The 23,164-nt window shown below is 53.1% G+C and overlaps 1 protein-coding gene across 6 annotated transcripts in view; it reads right to left on the bottom strand.

Moving 5' to 3' along the window:
* The window catches only part of TTC7B (tetratricopeptide repeat domain 7B), a 248,341-nt gene that overhangs the window by 25,749 nt on the left and 199,428 nt on the right, over window positions 1-23,164 (bottom strand). For all 6 annotated transcript variants that reach the window (XM_046007995.1, XM_046007989.1, XM_046007990.1 and 3 more), the window contains 2 exons: window positions 17,250-17,390; window positions 5,391-5,593 (listed from right to left, as the gene is read on the bottom strand). In XM_046007995.1, the coding sequence (XP_045863951.1) occupies window positions 5,391-5,593; window positions 17,250-17,390 (344 nt within the window). The remainder of the gene's footprint in view (window positions 1-5,390; window positions 5,594-17,249; window positions 17,391-23,164) is intronic.

The following is a 23,164-nucleotide window of genomic DNA, read 5'->3' as shown; positions in this document are numbered from 1 at the left end:
CGTTTGAAAGGGGCAGGGTGTCTGGATTCTGTTTCATCTGCTTGGTTGTCTTGCCCAGAGTAACAGAAGGGATCAAGGGCTGCTCTTCGAGATGGGGTTTATTTGGGGACAAGTGGAGCCGCGCCCCTGTGAGACCCTACCCAGTGTGTCAGCCCTGGGACGCCCTTGACCCCAGCGACCCCTGGCCAGACCGATGAATGGATCAGACAGATACAAAGACACAGGCTGTCTGTCTCTCGGGTAACCCCACAAGTTCCTCACCTTCGTGCTGCATCTCTCCTCCAACAGAGGCACACACCCAAAAACATACTTCCAACTAGTAAAATGTGGGACCCAAACAAGGAACCCCCCAACGCTCGCAAAACAGGCACTTGAAAAGATGCACAAAGAGAAAAACGCCCAGGCTCTTCCAGCATTTCTCAGTGCAAGCTGGTGGCAGCAAGCCAGAGCGCACCTCTTTCCCCGGATTCAGACCCTCCCTGCCATCCCGCTGGCTCATCAGGCATCATGGGGTGAAGTCTTTTCCCACAGTCAACAAGCACCTCAGCCTGAACACCGCTTAAAGGGAGCTCAGCCCTCTCTGAACTTCCAAAGAGCTTTCTTTTCTGAGCCATGTCCTTAGCCAGCCTCGTTGTGATGAGTACTTTCGGCTCAAACTTCAGAGCTGGTAAGACAACGTATAACGTGGTAAGAGTCCACAAGACACGTCCCACAGCATGGCATGTTGGCTGTCCTCCTTCCAGACCCACCATCCATGTGACACACCTCAGCCACTTAGTCCTAAAATGTGCTTTTCCAAAGCTCAGCCATTCTGCCAGTCTTCCCCACTAACGTGTGCCCTGGGACAGAAATCCAACACCACCCCTAATGTCTCTAATGTCACTCCAGATTTCTGATGTTTCAGAAATGCTAAGACCATGGAGAAAACCCTCGAAGACAGCCTGTGTATGAGACCACCTGAAGTCAGCCTGACTGACCTCGGGGGGCTTTTCACATCTTATGATCCTTCATAAGGATCCATCATAAGGATGAAGACAGGCCTCAGCCACACTCCTTGGGTGGAGTGCCAGGCCTAACCTATCACCTCCAACCGCCTCTTCCCAGCCATCTTCCCCTCTCTTTGGGGAACTCCATCAATGGTCTCTCACCACTACTTTGTCCGGCGGAGTTGCTGGAACTTTCCACCATCCCCAGTCTTCCGGCTACCCTCCTTTGAATGACTGCTGGCTTCTGTCCTTTTCTAGGCCTTGTTTTGGGAACGTCAACATTCAAGAGGATGGCCCCTTACTGCTTTTAGCCTATATTTTCTCCTCTCTGAGCAACAGCTCTGGAGTATTGTACCAGACTTGCTCTAAGGGATGGCTGACCTCTCAGGGTGACACGTCAGCTCTCCTCCTGCCCCCGTGGAGGGGCAGGCTCTGGCTCGGCAGCGCCTCTGTTGCCCCCACCCCCACCACTGCCCCCTGCTCCCCTGGGCCCAGTCCCTCTCCAGCTCACAGCCCTCTTCAGAGCTCTGCCCCCTTCTCTTTGGGAAGCCCTGGGAAACCCCCACCACTGGCCTCTGCTCCACTTTTACTCACCCTGTCAAGTGGTCTGATGGAAGGCCGGAGTTTCCCGCTAATACAGTCTGGGATAAATTAATTTCTCTATCTTTGTTTTATCAGCTCCTCTCCATACCACTTCTTAGCTCCCTGTCATGTCCTTCCTCTCCTGAAAGTTCTTGTTCCTTTCTTGCCCTCTGATCTCATGCATTGCCCCCAAGTGCCCAGGCTGACATTATCAGATGTTAAGTGGACAACATTTTGATTGAAAAGCCTGTCCCTGTCTGGTAATTCTGTCCTTGGCTACCCTGAGTCTCTGTGCCTGCCCTTGCCCTGGGCACCACTGTCCAGCGAGCCCATTCCTCTGCCCCAGGCCTCCGGCAGCACTGTTTCCGCCTCTCCCCTTACTCCAGATTACAGGATAACTGGTGTGGAAAATCTTGCTGTGTTTCATTAATTCACTTGGGGTACTGGGAATGAAACATGGCATGCAAATGTATGTAAATGTATGCACTTATGCAAAAATGATATGAAAATATGCTTTTAGATTCTCTGGAAAAAGTCTGATCACTCTCTGAATTCCTTCCCTTGTCAACAACATTACTTAGTAATTCCTTATCCCTTTGCCTCACCAGTCCCTTAATATCTGCCCACACTCAGCTCTTGCCTCCCTTGTCTTGTGCTAACTCATTATTAATATTAAACACATTATATCTGCTCTCCCTTCTCTCTGTATGTGAATTTAAACACACAGATGAAGGCTAAAACTATTAGAAACATGTTCATTTTCACTGGGGTGTAATTTACATTTCTTTTGTCAAGTCTGACCTTCTATTAACTTTAATGAATATCATCTGCCTCCAAGTCATTATTGCTTTTCAGGCAATATTCACGTGTTTGTGTTTCTGCTTAAATTGTACCTCTCCTCCCAGCTGGGTCGGGCACTCTGGTGCACGCCACCACAAGCAACCCTAGGAGTTAATGAATCATTGCTCATCACAGAACAAGCCGAGCTCCTGACCATATTCAGTTCTCTGTTGCTATGTGCCTCCTGGGCACCTGCAGTGGACGCGGCTTCCTTCCTCCAAAACAGCTCCCTCCCACGGTCCCTCCACCTCCTCTCCTTCCTCCACTCCTCACCCTCTAGCAGTACCGCTGGCGCAGACACACTTTCCATCGTCTGGTTTTTTCTACGATCCACAGCTGGACTGCACGGGTTCCTTCCCTGGGAACCCCCTTGGCTGCTTCTTGGGAAGTCTCCAGCACTCAAGTTCTTTAAACTCCTTCTAACTCCGCCGTTCGCACCCCCTCCACCACAGACATCCTGAGCCCCTGGCTCTTCCCTGCTGAAAACTTCTGATCTCTCTGCTGACCCCTGTGCCTCAACCTAGGGACTGGCAAACCAGTCCGGTTTCTGCGAGGGCAGAGTAGGGCCTTTTGTGACTTGATAAGAGACTTCAGTTCTGTGCTTTAATTTGTGTCTGGTGCTAATTTCATCCCCATTCATACATCTGAGGATGCTGAGGCACCAAGAGGGTGACTTGCCCATGGTCCCAAAGCCAGCAAGTGACAGAGCTGGGATTCGAATTGCACACCTTGTCTGGCCCAAAGCCTCATCCTTGGCTGCTAGATAGAGTACACTGCAAAGGCCACCTTCTTCCCTTCTTAGGCCCCAAGCCATAGAAACACAGCTTTCCTGCACAGCTGGGGATGGAAGCAGGAGAGAAAGGGCTGTGATGTGTCTGGGCCAGGGGCCTCCCCTCCACAGACACCATGCGGGGGGCAGTCTGGGGAACACAGGTCAGGGGGTGTCATTTACAAGGTCACCAAGAAGGGGCCATCCCAGCTGCCCTTTGGGGATCATCCCAATCACAGTCACTGGGCAGTATGACTCCAAAGATTGAAACTCTTAGAAATTTGCAGGCCTGCTGCTCTCAACCTGCCTCCAGTCTGGACAGTTTCTGAATATATCAGGATGCACTGAGAAAAGTCTTCAGGGTTTATGATGACTGCTTTTTCCCAGCAAGAACGCCTCTGAGCCAGACAGGGCTCAGCCGTTGCCCCTGATCCAGCAGGCAAGGCGCAGCCTCATCCAGGCCGGGCTCACCGGCTACCCCAGCCCAGGGCTGCACCTTTGCAAAGGAAAGCATCCACCATTTGCCGGGGAGCTCGGGTGTCTCGAAAAACTCCAAAGGTGAAACGGAAAACTTTCCCAGTGCGATTTTCCTATTTGATCTTTTGTCTCATGTGTTCCCCTTGGGGATGAACAAGAAATACTCGTCTGAATAATTCATAGGCCCCGAGGTAGAAACACGCTGCTTCTTTTCAATAAAAAGCCTGGGTACAAGCGTTGATTATACCTTTTCTGCGATGCTCTAGCAAAGGCACAGAGATCTGAAAAGCTCTTTACAAAACCCTCTTACAATAGAGAGACAAAAAATTAAAAGCCATGTAATATTTTTAATCAAACAGGCTAATGTTTGGATAATACGTAAAATTATTTATAAAGCCATACTGAGCTACAAAATACGCGCCTCAAGGGAAGGTGGAAAGAGATCAAGTAGCTATAATTATGAGAAGGTCTGATTTATTTTTAAAACGGAATACCAGTACTTAGTTATTTTTGAACCTGCTGAGCCCCTTGTACATTTTGCCCCTATGACTATGAGGAACGGCAGAAAAATGGAGGCTTTGGGATCCTTCTGAGAACTTTACATCTTAGGTCCCAAACTGTACCCTCCTGGCAGTGGATGAGACTCACAGCCCATCCAGCTGCTTGTTTTCACTTTATAGAAAGGAAACCAAGTGCAGACAGCTCAGGGTCTTTCCCCAAGGTTAAAGAGCCAGCGACTAATGGCACAGGGTCGGTCCCCAGACTCCCTGTCCAGTGCTTGCTCTTTGTATCGCACGCTAACCCGACTACGGACCCTGTGCTCCCAAGGGCTGCGGACACGAACGCCACCTTGGCTTCAGTCTAAGCCTCCCCCTTCCCGTGGTTCATTAGATCAGAGAGGGCCTGCCATTGAGTATGAAGCACAGATCCCGAACTCCAGCTGGGCACGCAGGCACAGAGAGGCAACTACCAGCAACTCAGCAACACAGTTTGGTCCCTTTTGGACCCTTTTGAGTTTCGATTCAGACTGTCACAGGAAGACAGGAGGACACTGACAGCTTTGTGGGGCAGCTGTGCTCAACACACGTGTCTAACACAGTCAGCCTAACGAGAAGAACCCGGCAGGGGGACCAGTCTGCTCCCCCACCTAACCGAAACCCAGGCGGAGGAAGAGCCGACTCCGGCAAGGCAGGAAAGGGAGCAGCAGGGCCACCCCAGGCTTCTGGCCTGGCCATCTGGGAGGGGCGCAGGTGCATTTCTGGGGAGCCACCACTCCCATACACCTGGTGTGAACCAGGTGACTTACCTGGGTCCTCCCAATATAAGAGGGTCCACCTCTCCCTCCGCTGATAGGATACCCCTACTAGCCGGCAGCATCAGAGACAAGCTGGGGTCTCTCTGCCATGCGGACATCCCACAAGGTGGCTGCCACCAGCAGCACAGAGACCAAGGTGACAAGGGCAGTGGCCAGGGGACCAGCGACTCCCACCGGACGCTTGCGCAGAACAGGACCACTGGGTGGAGTGGCAAAGGCTGAGCACGGCCAACTCCCACGGAATCCATCTGGATAAACCATCCGGGAATGGCGTTGCTGGCCCCAGGCAACGGGATAGCCTGGCAGGCTTAGTGCCTGGGCCTTCAAAACTGGACGAGGGTTTAGGGGTCCCAAGTTACCTGCTATTTCCAAGGGGAGCCCCAATCCAGAAGTGGGGTCCCAGCCTGGTTCGGGGACTCACCAGTCGCTGCATGCTCCTCACGTGGGTGGGACTGATGGATAAGGCTTCTTCGTACCACCGCCGGGCTTCCTCAAGGTTTCCTCGGAGCTCTGCGACCTGGCCGCGCATGTACAGGACGTTGTGGGACATCGGGAAGAGGTTGGCAGCTTCCTGAGTACAGGCTGTGGCTTCTGCAGGCTTCCCGATGCCAATGTAGACTTCAGCTGTGGGTAGAGAGCAGAAGGCAGATGCTTTCCTGGTTCACTGCCCTTCAGAGGCCCTGTGAACGGCTGTGATTCTGGGGATGGGGGGCATTTACAGTGCCCCTCCCTTGGGAATCTGGCAGGGGCCCATCTGGAATATGCAGGGCCCAGAGCCAGCCAATCCCCCAGCCTGAGTGGAGACAGCTGCAGGCTGGCGGGCCTTTCCGCCCACGGTGACACAGGGACTCCAGTCACTCCCAGTGTAGGGCCTTGGAGGGCACACGTGTCACCATCTGCCGGAGGGGAGGCAGGCCTGCCCGGCCTGACCTGCCCCACCCCACCAAGGTCACCCACGTTCAGGGCCCACCTTGGTATCTAGGGCCCCTGCCCTCTTCTCTGACAACCATAAAGAAAGGGCTGGGAAGACAGAGGCACACAGCCCTTCAAGGGCACCAGCTCTACCCCCCAGCCTGTTCTCCAGATGCCAGAAAGTGCACACGGGGAACAGGCCGTGGCTTCCATGTTGATAGGCAGGAGAGAAAATGGTTGGTCCATCACATCCTGCCCTCCATCCAAGGAGAGGTACCAGGGCCCAGAAACTAGGAACCTCGTAACACCAACACAGCCCTTTGAAAACCAAGCTGTCACTTTTCAAAAAGCAGGAAAATGACCTTTCCTCCACTCGCAGGCCTTGACTCTCTCCCATGGAGTCCTGAGTTGCACGGAAGCCCCTGCCTCCCAAAGAGGAGGGATGTTCAAGTGTCACCCGCTCTGGCTCTGGGGTGTGCTCAGGTGCCCTCTTCTCCCGAGGGCCTGTGGTCCCAGTGCTGGGCCTGCGTCTTCAAGGACATCAGAACCCTCTCCTCTTTCCTTGGCTGTATCGGTCAAGACTACTGCCCCGAGTCCTACTCAGGTGGCTGCTGAGCTCTGGGACCCCCAACCCCTTCTCCTCGGTCCCGCACAGCCCCTGGCTCATCGGTTCCTGCCTGGACCACTGGCTCTCCACCTCCAAGTTCCACGCACAGTAATATTTTATATGTAATACAATGCAGGCCAAAATAGTACAGTGCAGTACAATGCAGGCCAAAATAATACAATGCAGGACAACAATAGAAAAGGAAAAGAAAAGTGTTACTATTTTCCTTGTGCACCTCATCTGCGGTCTTCTGGAGACCACTCTGGAAGTGACTTGACTAGCCCAGGGCCGCCTCGCGCCCCTCACCTGCTGCTGGCCACACCGTCTGTCCCGCACAGCCGCTGGCGGGTCAGCCTCCTGAGGCAGAGCTCATCCTCCCGGCTGCAGAGAAGCGCCCGTTCCGTGGGGGCCCCTGCTTCTGCTCGCCACTGGAGAACTTCAGCCTTGCCTGGCCAGCCTATGTACTCAGCACGACCCTGTTCCATTCTCTGCTTTCTTGTTCTTCCTGACACCAACCAACAGGCTGATCTGGGTTGCATCCCGCACCGCTGTGGGCCCCCTCTAGAAGGCAAGCTGTAAGCCACTCGAGCATAGGGACTGTGTTTGCGCCACTCACCACTGAGCTCCCAGGGATGAGATGAGCCCCTGGCACAGTCAGAGCTCAGGAAGCAACTGCTGAAGGAACGAACCATTGAAGCAATGACTGATAACGGTAACAACGGCTAATGTTCATTAAACACATGCTTTGTGCCTTTCTCCCTCACCTGCACAGGGTCCCATGGTACCCAGGTGCACAGGGCCATTGCACAGACGAGGAAACAGGGGCAGGGTGCTGAACAGCTTGTCCCGGGTCTTAGGGCCAGCTGGAGGCAGAGCCTAGCTTGAGGCCTGTGAACAGAGGCTCCCTTGTCCCCAGGTACCATCCAGGTCCCCTTGCCTGGCATTCGGAGCCCTTGGTGGTAGCTGGTTCTACTGGCTGTACGAACCTGTGTCCCTCCTGCTCCCCAACACCCCGGGCTCTGCCCTGGCGAGCCCGTGCTATTTCCACACACGATTTCGATCTCCTGTCTCCTCTGGTAGGGCCGTGACGCCCCAGCTCCCTGGAGGCCTGCTCCGTCGCCGCCATCCCTGACAGCCATTTCTGACCCACGTTTCCCCTCAGACGGGAGCCCAGGCTCTGCGCTCTCTGACGGCCGAGGTCCCGCATGGGATTTCCTGAGGGGGTCCAGGGTCTGCCCCTGGACAGTGACCCTTCTCTCTCCCCACCTCCAGCTTCGAGCCCTGAGGCTGGAAAAGGGCAGGTGCGTATCACACAGTTGTGGTGTGTTAACGCTGCCGACTTTTTGACCTCAACCCTCCTGGCCGGCCCTTCTCTTTCCTGGTGATCATGTTCCCCAACAGCAGTCTCCTCAGGCCAGGAGAGAGCCCCTCAGGCTGGGCATGGGCCTGCGCCCCCATCTGTTCTTCCAGCCCGTGGGTCCCCCCTCGACGGGGGATCCGGCCTCACACAGAGGTGATGGGCTGGCACAGGGCCCCCCAGACATGGAAACGGGCCACTCCAATCCAGCTGGGCCCTGACGGCAGCAGTGCTGGCCCAGTCCTGCCTCCTGTCCCGTGGGGGTCCGGCTCCTCAGGTGTTCACTGCACACCTGTGACACATGGGGACTGTGCAGGAACAGGGGTGACACGTATCTGTCCTTCGGTTTGGGCCCCGGCAGAAGCCTGCCCCTCCTGGGAGATAAACATACTCCTGGTGCCACCACAGGGCTGTCTGCTTCCGTCTGCCATACCCTCTCCGCTCTGGCCAGCCGCTGCACGCCCGCCGTGGTTTTAGGCTACCTGAGTGTCCTAGCTGTACAGAACGTTCCTTCCACTGTGCACTGAGCTCCCGACTGGCTCCCGTTTTGAGGGTGGGCTTACAGACATTTCTAAGGTCCTCAGGGCCTATAGCTGATGGGTGGGTGACCCACGGGCCTCTGCCATCCAAATCACTATGCAGAAAGAACCAACTTGGGAGTGGGGTTGGAATGCTTCTAGAATTTTTATAACAAGATTGGGGAGTGGGGCGGGGGCTTAAACACCAGCATGAAAATGCACCCATCAGCCCTATTCTGGGAGGGTCCTCTGGGGGACCACGCATCTCAGTGAGTCTGATGCTATCACTTCCTTCCTGAGGAATCGATCAGAAGACAGAGACTCAGCTGAGTCATGATCATGCAAGTGGGAGAAAGAACCCAGGCCTCCAAGGACTTGTTTTCAGTGGTGCAGAAGTTGTAGGAGGAGACCTGCATCGCTGGTAAAGACTGTGCTCCTCACAGCAGGGGGTGGGGGGAGGCAGGTGCGTGGCCTGGCTGTTCCCCAATGTGTTCGTTTGAAGCTAGAATGGAAGGACACGGCACCACGTCATGTGGTGATTTTCAAACCATCTTCTGCAGTGGAGCCTCTTCTGCCAAAGGTTTCTTAAGAGTGGCAGCTTGCCTCCCTCTTGGTTTGGTCCCCCATCCCGGCCTCTGGGGCACCCCTGGGGACCCCAGGGCTCTAGGTCCCCCATTTGCAAACCAGCGTCATGAGAACACAGAGGGTTGGGTTCCTGCACCTGGGCTGTGTGTGCAGCCTCGGGTGAGGCAGGAAGGTCCCTCGGCCTGTTCACCCGTCGGCGGGGGCCCGATGTCGGCCCGAAGCTCTCCAGGACGGTGGTAAGGATCGGCCAAGGTGGTGGAAGCCGATCCCAGAGGCAGCTGAAACCGCTGAGGACAGCACTTGGTGGAGCCCCACCGCCTTCCAGATGGCAGGGAGGAGACCGAGGTGCAGGGAGGGAAAACCACTTGGCAGAGCCCGCAGCTCTTTGGGCTGGGGGTGTATCTGGGGGCGCCTTTCATTTTACCATGGCTCCTTTGAGACGACGGCTTAGAACAGTCACTCCCCCTTTACGAGGAAATCACATCTTCCTGGGGCACAGAGTCTTCAGCTCCAGAAATAAAACCTTAGTGCTGGGATTTCTGACATCAGTCGAATCATTTGGGGCGCGGTTAGGGAGGAAGAGGGCTGTACCCACGGTCCCACGGTCCCACACAGGTCCAGTTTCCTTTCACTCATGCTTCTAACACTTGTCAAGCCCTGCTTCATGTCAGCGGCAAGGTTGAGAGGTGGCTTCCAACATGCCCGCCCTGGGCTCAGGACCGTGCACTGTGCAAAGGTACTGGGCAGAGCAGGGCTGAGATCGAGTCTGGACGCCGCTGGGGCCCGGCTGTGTGCCTGGCGCAGGGCTGCGTTTGCCCAGAGGGATGCAAAGTGGCTTCTCACACAGGTGCCTTCAGCTAGCGAAGCCTGCTCCCCGGGGGTTAGTCTACCCAGAGGGGACACCTAGTTTGAAGCTCATACGAAGGAGCGGCAGTAGATGCTGGAGGCAGCCTGAGGGCTGTACCTGCGCGGGTGCTATCGGCTCGTCCATGCCATCTGAGGTCTGCCAGAGGGGGAGGAAGGGAAGGACTCGTGTGCTCCCTAGTCTCACAGGTGAGGCCTGCAGGCAGGCAGGCAGGCAGGGAGTGAGGCCAGCAGACTCCCTGAGCCCTGAAAACCATTTCCTTTACCCCAAACGCTGCTTCCCTGACTTGTGCTTGGAAACAAACCTTGGCAGCGTGGTTCTGGGCTAGCCCCTGCCCGCGGGGGGACTGAGGAGTTCCCAGGGGGAGCACAGGGTCCCTTCCCGAAGCAGCAGATCCTCCCAGAGCACACCGTCTGCGCTTTCATGAATTCCCTCTCATATAAAATTCAGCACGAGGGCCTAGGCGAGCTGCTCTCACCCTTCAAGGTCAAGAAGGTCTCGGGGAAGGGACTGCAGCCGTATCAGCTCTCCCCAGAACCATTCTTCACTTTTCCCTTGTTTGGGCAAGGTTGGAAGTGATTTTGTTTGCGTGTGTTGGTCCAAACCTGAGCTTCTCTGGCCGGGGTCCCAAGCTGGGCCTGTCGTGCCCGTGCTGAGTGCAGCCCAGGTCCTTTCCTCAGTGAAAGTCTGGCCAAACGCCTCTGTCAGGATCTTGGCTGCATGACTGATACTTATGTCTGAGTTTCCAAGTGGCGGTGCCCACCTGCCCACAGCGACGCCTTCCCCAGTGGTTGGGCGGGGTGGGGGACTAGTTCCTCATCCTCTAGCTCATTCAGGAGACACTTGACCCCGTCCAGACCCTGGCCCAGCTGGTCTCCTGATGTTTCCATCCGTCCCCAGAAGCCCTCCTCCCCTTTGGCTGACCTTGACTCTTCATTCAAAGGGAAAAGAGAAGCCAGCAGACTAGACCTGAGCCTCTTCTTGCTGCTACATTGACAAGCCCTCTGTTGTCCTCTGTGCCCATCCATTCTGCTCCCCTTCTGCCGTAACTGAGGCCAACCCCTCTGCCTGTGCCCTGGACCCCAGCACTGGCCTGCTCTCCTCAGGGATTCAGACCTTCACGTATCCTCTCTCTCTCTCTCTTCGGGACAAGGAAGGGCTCAGTGTGGACGGATCGGCCCAGAGGCCATCAATATGCTTCTGGGTCAGCCAGTGCAACCCCCGAGCTTGAACTCAAGCACGTTCCTCCCCAGCTACCCCGCATTTCTCTCCTCTGCTGCACAGGGTCCTTCCTGCGAGGACCGTGCACCCTGGCCTCATCCTCCTCGCCTGCCGGCGCCTTGTAGCCACACTGGTGGGCTCCGTCCCCAGTACGCCCCCCCCCAGCCTCACCTGTCACGGCCACCGACAACTCCCATACGCCACGTCCAACAGGTGCTTTTGCCTGCGCCCATTCGACCTCCCAGCAGCACTTCCTACCAGCCACAACCTCCCCAGTAACAGTGATTTTAAGAGTTACCAAGTGCTTGCTACCCACCGAGCACTCCGCTCGCCTCATCTGGTGTAGCTGTCACAACCGCCCTCATTTCTGCACCGGAGCAAACCAGGGCTCACCCGGAGGCGGGAGGACCCGCCCAGCTCACCCTGCCAGAGCGAGGTGACACGGGGATTTGTACTAGTCTGACTGAGCCGCACACAAGGGAAGGAAACCCCTCTAGCTGCCACAGCACCCCCCCCCCCCCATTTCCCTCCTGCCTGACTGACCAACCCCTCTTCGCTCACTTTGGCTTTCCCCGCTCCTGCCCAAATTTTAAATGTGGGAGGGGCTTGGGGCTTGGTCCTGGTCCTTTCCCTTCTCTGTGGACATTCTCCTCCCAGGCCTTCTCCTCATACCCCCGGGCATTCCATCCTTACTCCGCAGTGTCTGTTTCCAGCCCAAATCTGAAACGAGGCTGGACTCTCCAGCTGCCTGCCCGCGGCCCTCACTCGCATGTCCATGGGCACTGGACACTTCCAAGTTCAAACACGACTCTGGTTTCCCTTCCTCCCTGACTCTACCACATCGGTCCCTCCCCACCGGCTTCCCATTGCAGAGAATGGCGTCACCAGTGGCTCACAGTGACTCAGGCCCCGAACACAGGCTTCTTCTCCACGCCCCCAACATCACACCCATGGGGAGTCCTGTGGTTCCAGCTCCACGGTGCGTCTCAGAGCCCACTTCCCTCTGCCTCCACACTCTGCTCTTTCTCTTCCCACTTTTGCTGCTTCCATTCCGTTCTCCATGTTTAGACGAAGTAGTCTTTTCAAAGCCTGTCTCCGACCCTCTCACTCTCCTGCTGGAAGTCCATCAGCAGCTTTTCAATGTTTTTAGGATTCAGTTAAAGACCTGAGCGTGGCTTCCAGGGGCCCTGACATTTCTCCAACACTCCCTGGCCCGGTCTGCAGGCCTCCCCACCATTGTCCCGACCACCGCCTATCACTGCTCAGGCCTCTGCTCCCCTCACTACCCCCATGCTCAGACCTTCCCTTGCCTCTGGGCGTGGAGACAACCTCCGCCACCAGTTCTCCCAGGGGACCACGCTGCCCCTATATGGCACCTGGCACCGTGAGAATGAAGTGCTTCTCTAATTGTTTTGTTTCACGTCTGTAAGCTGCATCAAGGCAGGGACTGTCGTCATGACCACTGACTCCTGAGCCTTGCTCTGACGCTGCCCCATAGACGCGTGCTTGAAGACACTGTGCTGCCCGCCCAAGTGCCCACCCTCGCTTACAGCTGGGGTGCCAGGGCCACACTGGCTGGCTCTGAGTTCTGGCTCCTTCACTTATTAGCCAGGTAATAACAGGCAAGAGACTTGAGAGCTGTGTATCAGTTTCCTCATCCGTAAAGTGAGGTGAATAAGGTATTTATACCTCATGGGGACAAAACGAATTAAGACACACAAAGTCCTTGGGATAAAGTCTGACATATGGGCGGTGCTCAATAAAGGCGCAGACCATTAAAAAACCCCCCTAAGGAAGGAGCAGGGGTGGGGTTTGCTTAATCTAGACTGGCCCTGAATGAGGCAGGCCTGACCCAGGGGGAACCGTGTGTTTGCTCCTGCAGGGGCTCCCTGTGCAGGGACACACACACCACCTGTCTGGGCACAGGCTTCATCTCTTCCGGGGGCCTGGCCACAGGATGCCCCCTCCACCCTGCCGATGCAGCCTCTGGGAGGAGCCTGGGAGGGGGGAGGGGGTACGGGAGATGCCAGGCCAGGGCCGGGGAATTCGAGAGAGTATCGAGGCTTTAAATTCGCAGCAGAAATCAGAAAATCTGATCTTGCACATCTAAGAATAGCCGTTGGTTTCAACTGTGAGAGTGCCAAAGTGAAAGCTGTAATTATTAGTACGTAACAAGCAGAAATTAACCACCTACCGCAAAGTCATTTTTAGCTGCCATCCCAATGTGGAAATTAAAAGATGGGCACCAAAAAGCTGCCTGGCTTGGCAAAGGGCTCTGGTTCAGCCCGGAATATCAGCGAATGTCTGAGTCTCTGATGGCCAACCATGAGGTTTCCATCCTAAGGAAGTGGCATGGCTTCCAGGGAGATGGGTTTTGCAGTACAGTAAACTTCAAATGCTCTCAGGCAGCTTCCCTGACTGACTCCTGCAACAGTTAGACCCCAGAGACACTTATTTCTACCCGGCCTGGGTTTCCCTCTTGCAAAGTGGTGGAGATAACTCCTTCTGACCTTCTTTATAAAACGGTGTTTATACTAACGGCCCCAGAGGATACTTGGAATTTCAGGAAAGGAAACCGTAAAAATAGGTAAATGTCATGTAAAGCCCAGATGCCATAAAGAAAAGATTGATAAATACATTTTCTAAAGACTGGCAAAAAAAAAAAAAAAAAGACAAACATGAACACTAACAAAATAAAAACAGGAGAAAATATTTATAGCTTGTATCACAGACACGAGGCAAATAATAAATGCTTACAAATAAAAAAGGAAAGCTCAGTGTCTAAGAAGATAAATGAGCAGAAGTCATGAATAGACAGCTGAAATACCACTTTTCACCGATCGAACTGGCAGAGATCTAGAAGTCTGAGAATGCTCTGTGTTGATAGGGATGTAAGAAAATGGGCATTCGTACATTATTGGCTGGGCTGTGGATTGGTACTATTCTGTGGAAGCCAATGTGACAAAATTTATCAAAATTAACAAGAACACACCCTTTGATCCATCAATTCCATTTTTAGAAATTTATCTAAAGTTACCTAATTTATCTAAATTTTATCTTTTTATCTTATATGCAATATATGATGGATACTTATTGATGTATTTCCTGTAAAATATTAGAAATAATCTAAATGTCAATTAATGGAGTACTGGTTAAGTTACGGTAAATTCACACAATGGATTTATTCTATGCGGCTGGTAAGAAGTCTGAGTCAGTGTTAGGTACGCTGATAAGCAATGACGTCCCAGTGTGTGTGACAGCCCTGGAAAGTGCACAGGGGCTTGCTAGCAGTGGTTGCTGGGGGCAATGGTGGCTGAGTCTCAGGGGAGGGATAGAGACTTCTCACTCTCATCCTTTGTACCTTTTCAGCCGTTTATGATTTGTAGGTACTATTTGTTCAAAACATAGGCCCCAACAAACTAAGGAACAAAACACACACAACCCATGCTGGTCAGCAGCCAGGTGTCCTGGCGAAAAGCCCAAGCCACTGGAGTCAGAGGTGTGCAGGATCGGAGGAGGAGGCACAGGGGGAAGGGTGTGCCCAGGGAGTGGGTCCCACCCCTCAGGAATGGAGGGGCCCTGTGCAGTCAAACACCATTGTCTTCCAGGATCTGTGGCTCCCTGCTGGGCCATCAGCCCACCTCCTCACAGAGCAGCAGGTGGCTCAATGTCCAATTCATGATCTCTTTGCCATTCAAATGGACATACCGGTGGCCCAAGGACCTGTTCCTACAATAGGCTGGAAATCAAAGGTTGTCTCAGAGTGACCTCACCTGCAAGCCTCAAATCTGGGGTCCCCTCACCATGGGCTCCTGTCATGAGCTCCCACTAGACTAAGCTCACCAGAGAAAACAACCAAGAGAGAAGAGACCCGCAAATGCCACAGAAACACCATGGCCTGGGGGTGTTAGGCCTTGATCTTTGGAAGTTTTCTTCCAAAGCTTGTAAAATTTACACAATCTGGCCATACTACTTTAGACCTAATGATGGAACCATAAGTTGTCCAAAAGTAAAGGGGGGGTGTCATTGTTATTTTGCCTGTCGGAGCAGCAGAGCTCAAACCACAGGTGGTAAAACCTTACAGATCAGGGGAAGCTGTTTTCTGAGTTCATTCTGAAGTTACCTCTTCAAAAACCATACGAATATATGATGCGATTCTAAATCTTGATGTAAACCAAGTCATTGCTTTGAAAGAGTCAATATGGCACAAATCCTATAAAGATTCTAATTTACTCAACTCCTTTGTACAACAACAGCCCCCTGCATATTCTGTCCAGAGTTTAGAAGGCAGGTTTGGCATTCGTTTTAATTGTTCAATCCCACCAATTTCTAGAACGTTAAAAGCACACCCATCAACTAACGAGAGGTTTATCCTGTGCTACAGGCTATGCCAATGAGAAGCGGATATCACGCCATTAGGTCCAAATTCAAGGACATCTCCAAACTGAATCTTAGCCACCAAGTTCTTCAATGTTCCAATCAGTGGCTACCAAATTTCCTCCTGAGAGTCACAGGGGACACGCAGAAAGGAACAGAGTCTGGATAACTGAAAAAGAGGCAACAAGCCAGCAAGAGAAACGGTCTGGAACTTAGTGACCCTCACTTGGGTCACTGACTTTTCCAGGAAACAAGGAAGAGGAGCAAAGCCTGTGAGGTCAAGGAAGTTCATTCCAGCCTTGAAGGATTGCCTTTAGCCCTGCTGGGTTTTTTTTAAGACGTTGGCCCTTCAAATCTTGCTTTCAATTCCGATTCCAAAGATGCCTCGGCCGCCCACACTGACCCTGCCAGTCTCTCCTGGTCCAGACTCTGCAGCCTTTCCAGGCTTCTCTCTGAGGTCTCTGCAGTCACTGCTCGTGAGGGCTACTGAATGGGCCGTAGACGGGGGCACCGGACGTGGGGGGCAGGGCATTACCGCTGTCCCTGCCCCATGCATGCCGGCTCCTCTGGGACCCAGCGAGAGACCACATGCTGGCAAGTGTCTGCACTGGAAGAACAATCAGTACATTCATGAATCATCCCTCTTTTGTGCTTCTGCTTAGAAGAATGTAATTTGTTAATTTATGGTACTTGTTATGGCTCCATTAAAGATGCCAACACAGAGGAGGCTGGCTGAGCTGCGCTCCGTGACACGCCGAAGCCAGGTGAATCCCAACACGTTTTCATACATGGAGGTCTGCCAATGGTTCCAAACAAGGCAGACCAGCACACAATTAGCTTTGGCAAAAAAGGAGTAAACAGACGGACAATGGTGGATAACAAGCACTTTCCCCAGCCAAACCTGGCCTTCCACTGTACACCCTGAGGGTCCGGCCTGGGAAGGCCCAGGTGACATCTTGCAGACCCGGTGATAAAGCTCGAGGAACAGAGGTCATCGTTCGTACAGAAACACGACAGCAACCATTTGTCCAGAACCTCTGCCTAGTGGGGTTCTCCTCGCTACACTGCCCGCTTGTGGGATGGATCGTGGGGATTTTCAGCTCAGTAGCGGCACCCGTGTGAAGCTGGAGGAGGGGCGGTCCTCTCTGCTCGCTGGGCTGGTTTCCAGATCTGCGGCTGCTGCTCCCCTCTCTCTGCTCTGTGGGTTGGCAGGAATGCCGGTGATGCAGGGAAATCAAAAGTGTTGCCCCTTCCCGGGGCTTGATGAAGACCTCTGAGTCATTGACACACATGTCCCCTCTCCCAGGGACTCTAGGTGTCCCCGCGGAATGTGCCAGGTACCAGCTTGTCAGCCCCAGGAGGTGGGTGCTAGTACCCACCCCCTCGCCCCCCTCCCAGATGAGGAAGCCCCAGCTAAGGTGAAGCGATTAGCTCCCGTCTACACAGCTGGTAGAGGATAGAACTTCTGGACTTCTGAGCCTGGGGCACCCTGCCGTGCTGTGCCCCCGTGAAGCAAGCCTCTGTGTCTGTCGCTCTCGGGCTCCTGCTGAGGGCACACAGCCGGCATCCCACCCGGTGACCTCCCTGGGCCCCTCAGAGGCCAATCGCGTCATCTTGACTGCCTGCCTGCTCTTACCAGGTTCTGGGGCACAACGGGGAGACACAGAGGAACTCATGGTTGCTGTAAAGCAGCTGTGGCATTCTGACCTGTTTCTGATTGCTTTGATTTCTCAAAAACCCTCCAGAAAGGGGTCATAGGTAAACAGGCAAGCACCCACAGGCTCCCCAGGCATCTGGCATGGCCGTGGGGGTGGGGGGTGGGGGGGGCAGAGCCATACCTGCATGGAGCCAGATCTGCGCCAGCGTCATCCAGGGGTGTAGTGGGCCCTGCTTGGGGGCGCTGCTCTGCAGAGACGAGGCCACTTCGGACAGTGCCTGTTCCACTCTGGATGCTGCCACGGATGTGGCGTGGACAGAGCCTGTGGGGGTTTCGAGAAGACGGCATCAGAAGTAAAAGGACAGACCCGCCCGACCAGCCATCCACCCGCCTCCTCCCACACACAGACACAAGTTCAAGACGGACACACACTCCTTCCCCCATGGTGTCTCCGAGTTGAATGTCCATGAAATACAGACAGGCATTACGGCCTGGAACGGGAGTTTCCGTCCTCCGCTCTAGCTAATCTTTAGTCAACAACCAGAGCACATGCTAGGGGAAGTGCTCCATCCGGGAGCCGAGTCTAAGACAGTGCGAGTGTTTGGGGGCAGGAGAGGGGTAGAGCTGGACACACGGCTGTGACGCTCATGCTGGAACGTGGCATAAATGAAGGACCACAAAGGGAAGTGACAGAGCACGCCTGGCCAGGTCTAAGCCTAGAAACCACCAGAGGGCCAGGCAGGAGTCAGCCTTGCTGCCTGGGGATGGAGAAGGTCATTCTTAAGACAAACCCAGCAACTTGCCAGTCCTCTCCCTGACCTTCAAGAGTGGGCCAACACCCCTAGATTTGGAACCACATTCTAGAACACGACCTAAGGATAGGAGGAAGAGCACACGTCGGCCCAAGATTCAAGCAGATGTCCAATGGAGGATAGACTACAGCAAACAACCCTGGGCTCAGGAGTGGAACCCGTGCCTCAGGGTCAAAACTTGTCCTAAACAGCTAAGGATGTGAGCAGACCAAGCACATCTATTAGTCAAAGGAAGCAGGTAAAGGAACTTCTGTTCAGAAATCAAATGCCTCCTTCCTCCTCGGTTGCCCATTTACGGGGCCTGGTGGCTGGAGACCACTCCCTGCTCAGGGGGCTGGTTCCTCACCTCTCCCCCACACTCCCTCTTAGAGGTGTGGTCTCGGAGCTGAGAGCAGGCATCTCAGTTATCTCAAACTGCGAACTGTTGATATTTATATCACTGGCCGCATTCTTCGTTTTAAATTTATTGTGAGGGTACCATGGAGAGAGACATTCCGACATGGTGAGTGGTGACTCTCAGCTTATCGTTAGGTTTCAAATAGTGATAATCGATAAAGACAAATGCTGAACACTCCAGAAAACCAGAGCTGGTTATACTCTGGATAAGATGAAATTGTGAGCATAAAAGTAATTTCTGTTGGGGCTTTGAGATGCACCACAACTGATTCATCTTGAGAGTATTTGCGGCAAGAGGCTGGCCACCCATATTGTGCTTTGACTATTCCAACATGAAGGAAACATGGGTACTTCTGAATGCTGTCACATCCTTCAGTGGGGGTTTGTTGGAGGGGCTCACGGGAGGCAGATGGAAGCAGACTGGGAATCTGCCTTCGGTGGATAATCCACACAGAGCGCCCACGGGGACGAGCGAGAGGAGGGCGCCTCTGGGAATGGCCAGTGAGTCCTGCAGAGGGAATGAGGCCGCAGGGAGGAGGAGCCCAAGGCTCAGTTAAAAGACACCAGCCGTTGCCATCATGATCCAGAACTCAGGAAGTTCCGCTAAGGACTGACCCTCACTTAGACAAAGCGTGTCTGACTACTTAAAAAAAAAAAGAAAAAAATCAAAACAGCAAAACGATTAGACTGCTGTCGATTTTTTGGGGGGGGGTCTTGTTTTGTTTTGGACTTTTTTATAGATAAGAAATATTTTAACTTTGAGAACAAGGATTTGATACAGTTTTCCTGAGACTTTTTTTTTTAGTATTTTTTTTTATTTATTTGACAGAGAGAAATCACAACTAGGCAGAGAGGCAGGCAGAGAGAGGAGGAAGCAGGCTCCCCGCGGAACAGAGAGCCCGATGTGGGGCTTGATCCCAGGACCCTGAGATCATGACCTGAGCCGAAGGCAGAGGCTTTAACCCACTGAGCCACCCAGGTGCCCCTTCCTGAGACTTTTAACAGCAGCTAAATTTCAACTAAATAAACAAGGTTGTTGTTGCTATATTTTGACGTCACCAGGCCAGTTCGCCTTCTCACCGACCACCTTTAACAGTGGTTCTCAATGGTGGCTTCAGATCAGAATCACTTGGGGATTTAAAAGACCACGATGCTGTAGCTGGGCCCAGGCCAACCGAATCCCTAACTCTTGCAAAAATTTTGCATGGGCAGGGCTCTTGCGAATCACTCCAGGGATTCTACTCTGTGGCCAAGACTGAGAGGCACCCACCAGGAGAGACAGAAAGCAGTTGTTATTAACACTTGGTCAAAAAGCCTGAAGGCGTCTTCTACACACGCCAGGCAGGGAGCATGCGCTCCCTGCTTCCCTGAAGCCCAAGGGGAACAGCGTTCCAGGAAGATCTTGTTCCTTAGAACACTGGTTCTCAATTCTCCTGGTCTCAGGATCCTTTCATAGACTCTGCAGATTTCCCAGACTCCGCCTAGAGATTCTGCTTTTATGGGTTGTATCCACTGATGTTTTGCCACACTGGAAATCAAAACTGAGAAACACTTAAAATATTTAGTCACTAATTCATTTGCAACTAACAATAATGAACAAATACTAAACAAAAATTCTATCCATTTTTCTCCTAGTTTCTACAGGTCCTTTGCTACGAGGACCTGTGACTTTTAGAGGGGCTAATTTTGATTTTTGGATTCACTGTTTTATTTGGACTGCAAACGAATTATTCGGAACCATTGTTAAAGTCCCTTCTCTTCGTGATAGCTATACACAACTAAATAACTAATTATTCAGGGAATAATGTGTTTCCCTGTGAATAAGGCCTGGCAAAGGATGACAGTAGTCATTATCAGTTTTAGTTACATGCCACGGCAGGTTTCAGGCACTCCGATGAGCACTTTACATTTATTATTTCATTTAACCTTTCAACAATTCTGTGAGGAGGCTAACGGTGTTACCTGCATGCTTTAGATAACGAAGCTGAGATTTAATGAGCTTATGAACTTATCCAAAGCCGAACACCCAGTGGGTGGCAAAAGTAGGACTCGAACAGTAGTCTAACTCTGAACCTAGCTTCTACATCCAGCTCCGCTACCACCTCCTCCAGGAAGGCTGCTGTGTGCCTTCTGTTTTGTTTCCCTGTCACGCCCGTTAGAAGGTGGGCCTTGGGTCCTCAGGGCTCCTCCAGTACCCTGTGGATATGGCTACCTGGCTACCCACTGCACAGACCGCACGGTTTTCTGTTAATGTCACTGTCTCTCCTCTTAGAGTGCGTGGAGGCAGGCCCCACATCGAGGTGCTTTCGGAGGCTGACAATGCTAGGCATGTGAGAGGTACTAGGTAAATGCTTGCAGAATGGATGAGTACAGTCGACAGACATGTCACGGGCTGCAATCTGGAGGTCCCCTCTTCTGGAAGCATGTCTGTGTGCTCTACTCTCCTGGCCTAACAAGGGCTCCGGGGCCAGAACCTTCACTATCTCAAAGGGCTTCTCGGCGTGGCTGTCCTCACCTCCAGCCACTAGGACGGCAGATGACTGTGGCATATCGTAGGGTTACACACTGTACCTCGCTCCGTCACTTTCCCCGTCTTCAATACAACCAAGCCATTTAAATATGGAGGGGAACTGTGGATTTCCCTCCTAGCTGATCCCTTTTTAACACATGCTTCCTAAGGGCAGAAACCCTTCATGTTCTAAACGAGGGACACGTATTAGAGCATTTAGGTACTGGCTAACAATAGCAGTTGACTAATAATAAGGGCAACATTACTGAATAGTTAACGTCTACTATTCCTGGCAATAATACAATCAGTCAAATTCTTCCATAGGATTAGAATTTGGAGGAAAAAAAAATAAACATCATTATGAATCAGAATGGCTATATCTGATTTAAACACACACACACACACACACACACACACACAACCAAAACAGTGACTATCTCATAGGACTGAAACGGTGAGTGCTGGATAATAGATCCTCTATCAAAATAGATTTTGGTTTAAGTAGGTACACAACTAGAAATGCTAGCTCTTACCAACATTTTTTTTCTTTTAAGGCAACCCTTGTCTTTCTCACCAAAGCAAATGTATTCCCACAGTGTACGTGGGGGTGGAAGGGATTATTATCCTAAGGGAAATGGACAAATTGAGGCTTAAAAAAGGAATCAGAGGGAGGAATAGAAGATATATTTCTCATTTGAGATCCAAGACTCTGGAGGGATAAGCCTCCACGTAATCAGGTTCAAGAGGTAAGCCGGGGAGAGTGCCCGGCTGTTGAGCATCTCTTATTTATCACATTAATTCGAGACGTGCTTATCACCGTCGTCACCCTGCAGGCCGAGCAGCTGCTGTGCTCTCCCAACTCCCTCAACCACAGGGCAAGGAGGCTCTGCAAAGCCACCGCAAAGCCAACCGAACCGAGAGCGGGTGCAGGGAGCTGAGGGCACGCCTGATAATCTGGTCTGGGTTCCCTGAGCTACCTGTCCAGATGCTCCAGGGGGCTTCAGATGCCCTGGCGCCGAGCAGATCTGGACCTCCTCAAGCCAACTGCTTTCTCTTCTCTGCCACCCAGATGCCCAAAGGAAAATGTGGTCTTCGACCCCTGATCCAAAGGCAAAGTGCCGCCTGAAGAACTGTTCTCATCCCTACATCCAGGCTTTTCGTCTGGAGGGGTTGTGGGGGAAGGGAAGCAGCAGAGAGGACCTGGGAACTGGATGGGCAGCTCCCCATGGCTGATGGGACCCAGAACCAAGGCCACTGACCTCAGGAAGCCGTGAGTCCGAGCTCCGAAGCCCTCCCGAGGCTTCCTGACCCAGGCTGCTATTGTGCACGGAGGCGTGTTGAGGAACCCTGCCACACACCGGACACTGGGAGCCGCGGCTCAGACTGCGGGTGCAGCTGGAGCCTTTCCGAAAATCCCTTCTCCAAAGCACGCCACACCTGTGCTCGACCTCACACAGACCGCCCAGGGGGCATCGCACATGAACCCCATCTCACCATTCAGAGGGATCTCGGAGGCAACAATCTTGTTAGGCATAAGGCATAAGAGATGACGGGGCGTGGTTATGTTCGATAAGGCCTGTTTTCGCGAGCATAGTTCCTGAACGCAGAGCCTCCCTCTACAGTCCACAGTCCGGCTGTCCTGACTGTTCTGGTGGCACCGGGTGAGCGACTGTCGTCTGAAGGGCATGCACCTCCCTCTCCCCCGTAGGTTCCCAGCATGTCGTAGCTAGACTAGATCTTAGGTGGATCTCCGCCCCCCAGTGCCTGGGCGCGCGTCAGCGTCCAGGAACAAGGGCCAAGTGTCACATGATGTGCAACGAAAATCCTTTACTGCGTATCCCATGTGAGTTTGCTGGGGCTTTGGGCTGCTCCGGCTTCCCGGCCCCAGAATTAACTCAGATGCCTGGTGTGCATGAATCTAGGGATGATGGGCCTTGAGGCGGTGCCCGAAGTCCCCTCTCTCCGCTGGGCACCCACCTTCTCCCTGATGAACCCCATAGCAGCAGATACCTGCGCTCCCCACGTTCTTCGGAAAAGAAACAGAGCTACTCAGGGGCGGGCACACAGCAGCCCCCGACGGCTGGTGAACCTCCACACTTAGTGCCCCTCAGGTCTGAAATGATTTGATATTATCTGTCACTAGACTTTATTCAGCTCCCAGTTCTGAGAAGCTGCCCCCCCGCCCCAAACAATTCAAACAGGAAGGAAGAGGCCGCCGGTCTCCCTCTTCAAGACCCGCAAACTGAACAGCGGTCCGAATGACTAAGCATTCTTGCCAGAGAGCTCTGCTTACAATTCTTCATTTTTAACAGGAAAAGAACGTCTTTCTCAAGCTAAGGCTTGGAAGTAAAATCAGCCCAGCACTGCTCACTGCAGTCA

The sequence above is a fragment of the Meles meles genome, chromosome 6, assembly GCF_922984935.1.
Source record: "Meles meles chromosome 6, mMelMel3.1 paternal haplotype, whole genome shotgun sequence".
Lineage (NCBI taxonomy): Eukaryota > Metazoa > Chordata > Mammalia > Carnivora > Mustelidae > Meles > Meles meles.
The sequence above is the reverse complement of the archived record's forward strand: the minus strand, read 5'-3'. Positions and strand labels throughout refer to the sequence as shown.